Source organism: Etheostoma spectabile, unplaced genomic scaffold, assembly GCF_008692095.1.
Source record: "Etheostoma spectabile isolate EspeVRDwgs_2016 unplaced genomic scaffold, UIUC_Espe_1.0 scaffold502, whole genome shotgun sequence".
In the NCBI taxonomy this organism is placed as follows: Eukaryota; Metazoa; Chordata; class Actinopteri; order Perciformes; family Percidae; genus Etheostoma; species Etheostoma spectabile.
In genome coordinates this window covers 55,315-63,260 of record NW_022605621.1, presented here as the reverse complement: position 1 = coordinate 63,260, position 7,946 = coordinate 55,315, and the positions used below count along the sequence as shown (strand labels likewise).

The 7,946-nt window shown below is 45.0% G+C and overlaps 1 protein-coding gene across 1 annotated transcript in view; it reads right to left on the bottom strand.

The window, feature by feature from the left end:
• Positions 1–7,946, bottom strand: part of xpot (exportin, tRNA (nuclear export receptor for tRNAs)) — a 49,004-nt gene that overhangs the window by 7,156 nt on the left and 33,902 nt on the right. Inside the window, 3 exon segments of the mRNA XM_032511882.1 lie at positions 1,540–1,781; positions 6,112–6,388; positions 7,567–7,636. Coding sequence (XP_032367773.1) covers positions 1,540–1,781; positions 6,112–6,388; positions 7,567–7,636 — 589 coding nt within the window.

Below are 7,946 nucleotides of genomic sequence, written 5' to 3'. Positions count from 1 at the left end.
ATGGAATTCATGGTCAATAACCCTCATTTATGTAGAATTATACCGAATATTAGAGTTAAAAAAGCAGAACTTATGAATTATTTTGACTAATAGTTAAGATCAGAGGAGTGAAAGTGATCAGTTGTATTTATAAAGAGCGTTGGAAGGAATCAGATCCATTGTTATGGTCATTTGGTTAAAAAGAAACTCAGATTTCAGATATAGACATTTATTAAAGGGTCAGATTTGACCCGGGATAACAGGCGGGTTAAACATCAGGACGAGTTATAAACTACAGCTGTGATCTTAGTATTGAAGGAAGGTTACATGTCAGCCGTTGAGATGGCAGCGCATCACACCAAGGCTGAAACTAATGATTATTCACCATTATTATCTTGATTAATCGATTAGTTGTCGGGTATATTAGGACTGCACAATCGTTTTTTATCGTCATCGCGATATCAACAATAAACGCATCGCAAAAGGCTGCAACACATCGTGTAGAAGACTAAAAAAAACCTTCTTTAAAATCTAACTCACTGCCTTTTACATATAATACAATGTTCGCTTTGTTCAATAAAAGAAAAGGTGGAAATGATTTTCTTTCATTTGTTTTAAATACAACAAGCAGTTGGTTGTATTTTAGCAGAATACTGAAAGCAGCAGAACTGAGAACACTTTGATATCTGGTTATTTATGCCGAGGAATATCGTTATCACAACATTCAACAACGTTATCACGTATCTTCCTCATATCTATATCTCTCTATCTATCTATATAGATATAGATATGCAGCCCGTGTCTCTAACATGTCAGATGATGAAAGGGTGAAAAATGTGGACCAGCGTTTCCCCAAAAAAGCCCGAGATGACGTCCTCACAACTCAAAGATATTACTGTCCCAGAGGAGACAAGAAACTAGAAGACGTTCACATTTAAGACGCTGATATCACTCGAGTTTCACTTTACTTTCATTGAAGAAAAAAGAAAAGCAAATCGAAATAGTTAGTGAATAAATTATTAATCATTATTAATCTCGCTGCGTTCTGACAGCTGTCGTCAGCCTTTTAACTTCAGCTGTAATCTGTGTGTGGAAGCAAGGCATCAACGAGCAAAGTCCAGACCCCCCCCCCCCCCCCCCCTCGTGCCTCCCAAAATAAACATGATTGATTCCAACGCTCTTGCCAAAGTACAATCTCTACTTCATTATTTTGGGTCTTTTCTATTTTATATCATTGTAAAACAAATGGAAGTGTTGTTGAAATAGTGTTGAGTAAAAGTTGACATATTCCAGTCTGTGGATTATCATCAACATCCATTCCTTTAATTTTAGTCTCAATAATTCCTAATTTCTGCTTTTCTAACTCAAACATTAGGGATAATTTCCTAGTTAGTAATAAGTTAGTGTTACATAATGTTAAAAACATCAAAAAAGTGGCCAACATTGGGGGAAAAAAAGCATCAAAAGTGTTGGAAAAATTGACAAAAACGCACGAAAAAGTTAAAAACATCATTTTAGTCTCGATACTTTGACACGTTTGTCCCTTTTTCCGACGTGTACCTTGAACTTGGCGGTGATCTGGCTGATGAGCGGGATGAACTCCTGCAGGTCCTTGGCCTCGCAGTCCTTGAGCATGTGCTCGGAGGCGGCGGGGACGAAGGGCAGCACCTCCTCCTCCATGCAGATGATCATGCGGTGCAGGAAGGAGCGGACCGAGCTGCGGAGCGGCCCCCGCTGGACGGGGCAGCTCAGCGCCGCAGGCACATCTGCGACATGTCCCCGTACCCCCTTCCGTGGGGCAGCTCAAGCCTCCACTGCTTCACCGTCTGCCTTGTTGCTGACCACCGCCTTGCTTGGTCCTACTGCAGACAACAGAGACCAGGGTCCGTCAGGCTACACCCACACCTCACACTAATTCATACCATCCCGGTTTCACTTTTACACCCACCCAAATGGTCAACCCCAAGTTGACCCCCGAGGTTGATCCTGTGTTCACCCCATGTGCCCAAGGAACCCCCATGTTTGTCCTCCATGTCTTCCTCAAGTTAACTCCCCATGTATATCCTCAATTTAACCCGCATGTCGTCCTCAATTGTACCCCCCAGTCAGTCGTCCTCATTGTTGTAGCGCTCCGAGAGTAACCCCCAGGGCTGGTTCCTCAATTACCCCCCAATGTTGCTCCGCAGTTGTCCTCAATTAACTCCCCATGATTGGCCTCAAGGTACCCCATACAATGTCGTCCTCAGTTAACCCCCATGTCGTCCTCAATGTGGCCTCAAGTTAACCCCCCATGTCGTCCTCAGTTAACCCCCAGGGGCGTCCGGCGAAGTCGAACACCGCACTAGGGTCGTCCAAGGTATTAACCCCCACCTTGTACCGTTCTCATTTGACCCCCATGTTGGGCCCGCAGGGTGTGCCGCAAGGTGACCCTCAAGGCGTCCGCAAGGGAATCCCCAGGGCCGGCCGCAGGATAACCTCGCCCCAGGCGGCCGCCAAGTTAACCCCCCTGTCGGCCCAAGTTAACCACCCCAGTAGCGGCCGCAAGTGAGAACCCTCAATGCGTCCTCAAGGGCCCCCCTAGGGCCCTCGGTGGCAGACCCCATTGATCGTCCTCCTTAACTACCCCCAAGGTCTATACCTCAAGTTAACCCCCATGGCTGGCCCAAGGTAACCCCGACCCAGGTCGGCCTCAAGGGAACGCCCCAGGGTGCCCCCATGTCCGTCCGCAAGTGAACCCCATGTCCGTCCTCAGTTACCCCCCATGTCTCCTCAGGTACCCCCCTGTCGTCCTCAGGGACACCCCTAGCGGCCGCAGTTAACCCTCATGGCAACGAAAGGGAAACAACAGGGCGATCCTCGAATATCGGAGCGCAAAAAGATTAACCCGCCATGGCGGCCGCAGGGACCCTCAATGTCGTCCCCAAGGGAACACCCCTGAGCGTCCGCAAAGGGAACCCCCGGAAGGGGGCCGCATGTTGGCCTCAAGGTAACCCCCATGTCCGTCTCAGTTAACCCCCCATGTCGCTCACGTTAACCCTCAGGCCGTCCCCAAGTTAACCCCCAGTTGTCCTCAAGTTAACGCCCACTGGGGCTATGGTCCTCAGTTAACCCCCAATGTTGCCCTGTGTCCCTCAAGTTAACCCCCATGTTCCTAGTAACCAGTCTCATCAAGTTAACCCTCATGTCGTCCTCAAGTAACACCCGCGTCACTCAGTGTGCCTCAAGGTAACACCCATGCGCCTCAAAGGTTACCCCCCATGTTTGGTCCTCATTTGTCCTCAGTTAACCCCATTTGTCGTCCTCAAGGTACCCTGTCGTCCTCAAGACCCCCATGCGTCCTCAAGTTAACCCCCCTGTCGTCCTCAAGTTAACAAGCCCCAGTCGTCTCAAGTTAACCCCCGTGTCGGCCTCAAGTTAACCCTCATGTCGCCCTCAATTACCCCCGCTGTTTGCCCCCCATGTCGTCCTCAAGTTAACCCCCATGTCGTCCTCAAGTTAACCCCAATGTTGTCCTCATGTCGTCCTCAAGTTAACCCCCATGTCGTCCATCAAGTTAACCCGCCCCCAATGATGTCGTCCTCAAGGTTAAACCCCCTGTCGTCTCAAGTTAAACACCCATGTCGTCCTCAAGTTAACCCCCATGTTGCGTCCGGTCAAGTCGTCCTCAGTTAACCCTCATGTCTTGTCCCCAGAGTTAACCCCATGTCGTCCTCAAGTTAACCCCCATGTCGTCCCCAAGTTAACCCCCATGTTGTCCTCAAGTTAACCCCCATGTTGTTCCTCAAGTTAACCCCCATGTTGCCCACCCATGTCGTCTCAAGTTAACCCCCATGTGGCCCAGTACCCTCAAGTTAACCCATCTGTCGTCCTCACGTTAACCCCATTCGTCCGTCCCCAGTCGTCCTCAAGTTAACCCCACATGTGTCCTAAGTTAACCCCATGTCGTCCTTCAAGTTAAACCCTCATGTCGTCCTCAAGTTAACCCCTGTGCCAGTGTCTCTCAAGTTAACCCCATGTCGTCCTCAGTAGTAACTCCCTCGAAGTAACCCCCATGTTGTCCTCAAGTTAACCCCCATGTCGTCCTCAAGTTAACCCCCATGTCGTCCTCAAGTTAACCCCCATGTTGTCCTCATAGTTACCCCCAATGTCTCCTAAGTTACCCTCAGTTAAGACCCCATGTCGTCCTCAAGTTAACCCCACTTCAATACAGTGTGCCCAAGTTAACCCTCATGTGCTCCTCAAGTTAACCTCATGTCTGCCCCCCTCAAGTTAACCCCTCGATGTCGTCCTCAAGTTAAACCCTCATGTCGTCTCAAGGTGTAACGCCTCATGTCGTCCTCAAGTTAACCCTCATGTCGTCCTCAAGTTAACCCCCATGTCGTCCTCAAGTTAACCCATTGTCGTCCTCACGTTACCCTCAGTCGTCCTCAAGTTAACCCCCTGTCTTCCTCAATTAACCCCACATGTCGTCCTCAAGGTACACACCCCGGTCGTCCTCGATACCCGGTCAAGTAACGCTCAAGTACTCCATAGTCTCTCTGCAAAGTATTAACCACCCATGTTGTCCCATGTTGTCCTTCACAGTTAACCCCATGTCGTCCTCAAAATTTACCCCATGTGTTCCTCAAGCTTAACCCTCATGTTGTCCTCAAGTAACCCCATGTTCCCAAGTTAACCCCCATGTTGCCCAAGTTAACCCCATGTTGTCCCTCAAGTGTAACGCCCCATGTTGTCCTCAAGTTAACCCACATGTTGTCCTCAAGTAACCCCATGTTGTCTCAGTTGTCCTCAATTTAACACCCATGTTGTCCTCAGTTAACCCTCATGTTGTCCTCAATTAACCCCTCAAGTTAACCCTCATGTTGTCCTCAAGTTAACCCGCGATGTTGTCCTCAAGTTTTTACCCTCTGTTGTCCTCAAGTTAACCCTCATGTGTCCCAGTTCTCTGTTGTCCCCGTTGTCCCCATGTGCCCCTGTGTCCTATATCATGTTTCTTTTTAATCCCCCAAATAACATGATTGATTCCACGCTCTTTTGCCAGTACAAATCTCTACTTTCATTAATTTGGGTCTATTTTTTATAGCATTGTAAACAAAGTGAAGTGTTGTTGAAATAGTATTGAGTAAAATTGACATATCCAGTCTGTGATTCATCAACATCCATTCCTTAACTTTAGTCTCAATAATTCCTAATTTCTGCTTTTTTCTAACCAAACATAGGTATAATTCCTATAATGAGCTTATTGACCATAAATTACAAAATAACTGTAAAACTAAAGTTAATAAGTTAGTGTTACGTAGTGTTGAAAACGTCAAAAAAAGAGAAACATTGGAAAAAAGCATCAAAAGGTTTGAAAAAAGGGACAAAAACGTAAGAAAAAAGTTAAAAACATTGATAAAAAGCTTCAAAAATGTTGATTTTTAATTTTGATGGGAAGACAACGCGTGGGTTAGCCCCCTAGGATCTCCCAATGCATCATGGGAGAAATCTGAGAGACACCTGATTCTGAGACACCTGATTCTGAGACATCTGAGAGACACCTGATTCTGAGACACCTGATTCTGAGACATGTGAGAGACACCTGATTCTGAGACATCTGAGAGACACCTGATTCTGAGACACCTGATTCCGAGACATGTGAGAGACACCTGATTCCGAGACATCTGAGAGACACCTGATTCTGAGACACCCGATTCTGAGACACCTGAGAGACACCTGACTCTGAGACACCTGAGAGACACCTGATTCTAAAACACCTGAGAGACACCTGACTCTGAGACACCTGATTCTAAAACACCTGAGAGACACCTGATTCTGAGACATCTGATTCTGAGACATCTGAGACACATCTGACTCTGAGACACCTGAGAGACACCTGATTCTAAAACACCTGAGACACATCTGACTCTGAGACATCTGAGACACATCTGACTCGGAGACATCTGATTCTGAGACATCTGATTCTGAGACAACTGAGAGACACCTGATTCTGAGACAACTGAGAGACACCTGATTCTGAGACATCTGAGAGACACCTGATTCCGAGACATCTGAGAGACACCTGATTCTGAAACACCTGATTCTGAGACACCTGAGAGACACCTGATTCCGAGACACCTGATCCCGAGACACCTGAGAGACACCTGATTCCGAGACACCTGAGTCCTGACCTGGCGAAGCCGACGGCGTGGCTCAGGCAGTCGGCGAGGGCGGCCTGTCTCTCGTCCTCCGTCTCCTGCAGCAGCTTGGCGAGCAGCAGGCGGAAGGCGTCCATCAGCGGCAGCAGCAGGCTGCGCATCAGCGCCTGCTTCCTGTCCACGGGACTGTCCCCGTTCACGATCAGGATCCCCGCCGTCTCGAACATGAACAGCTGGTCGTCGCTGGTCAGCAGCGCCAGGAAGCCGTTGTCCTGGACATACGGGAACCCGCATCAGTGATAAATAATAACAATAATTTATAATGTTTATTTATCTCCAGTGGGGAAATTACAGGACGGAGGATTGGATCACGGACTCAGGATTACATTTTTCTTTTAAGATTATTTTTGGGGCATTTTTAAGTTAATACAATTTTCAAATAGGATTTGTCAGCTTAATAACTAAGATTTTCCAGGTATTTAAATAAAAATAAAAAAAATTTACTTCATAAATTATAAAATTTAGATTTTTTATAACTAAGCTTTTCCAGGTATTTAAATAAAAATATATTAATTCATAAATTATCAAATAAAATTTTGATTTTTTGTAACTAAGCTTTTCCAGGTATTTAAAGTTAAAAAAAATATAAACTCGTAAATTATTCATTTTTTACAGATTTTTTTTTTTTTTTACGTAAACTTTCCAGGTATTTAAATGAAAAAATAAAAAAATATATACAGTATATTTTTTGTTATATTTACTGGGATTTTTTGGGGCATTTTTTTCTCCTGGACACACGGGACACCCCAGAAGGGATCAATTATTATTATTATATTAATAATAATTCATAATGTTTATTTATCTCCAGTGGGGAAATTACAAGACGGAGGATTGGATCACGGACTCAGGATTAGATTTTTTTTTTTAAAGATTTTTTTGGGGCATTTTTAAATTTATACAATTTTCTAATAGGATTTGTCAGTTTTTTAACTAAGCTTTTCCAGGTATTTAAAATAAAAAAAATATTAATTAATAAAATATTTAAAAAAAATATATTTTTTAACTAAGCTTTTCCAGGTATTTAAATAAAAGAAAACAATATATATTAACTCGTAAATTATTAATTTTTTTTAAAGATTTTTTTTTAACCTAAGCTTTCCAGGCATTTAAATAAAAAAAAATAAAAGACTATATACAGTATATTTTTTGTTGTTTTTTTTCTGGGATTTTTTGGGGCATTTTTAGGCCTTTATTGACACGACAGCTGAGGATGAAGGGGGGGGGGGGTTACATGCAGCAAAGGGCCACAGGTTGGAGTTGAACCCTGGCCCATTGCATCAAGGAGTATAACTATATTTGGGTGCCCCTCTACCAACTGAGCTACCCGGGCGCCCCAGATGGTCATGTTTCCGAAGCAGCTGCTTCCCTTCCTGGAGATGTTGATACTTACGGGAGGAGCGAGCTCCAGCAGGTCCTGGATCCTGGACAGGATGTCCTCTATGAAGGCATTCATGTGTTTACTGTGAACACACAACATCCCCGACGTCATCACCGACAGTCAGGAGAACATCTCAACGGACACGTTAAAACCCGACAGACAGCCCCAAACACCCAGATGTAAACCATAGTCCTGGTCCTGGTTTTACAGACTTTGTTTTACCTTCGGCAGGTATGCCACATTATGATTTTTCCCTCTTCCTTTTCTAATACTTTAACGGATTTTACTAAGGCTACATTTACAAAAAATAAGGATTATCTTCTGATACATTTGACCCTCTCATTCCCCCTGCTCTGGCGTTTCCCCCTCTCATTCCCCCTGCTCTGGCTTTT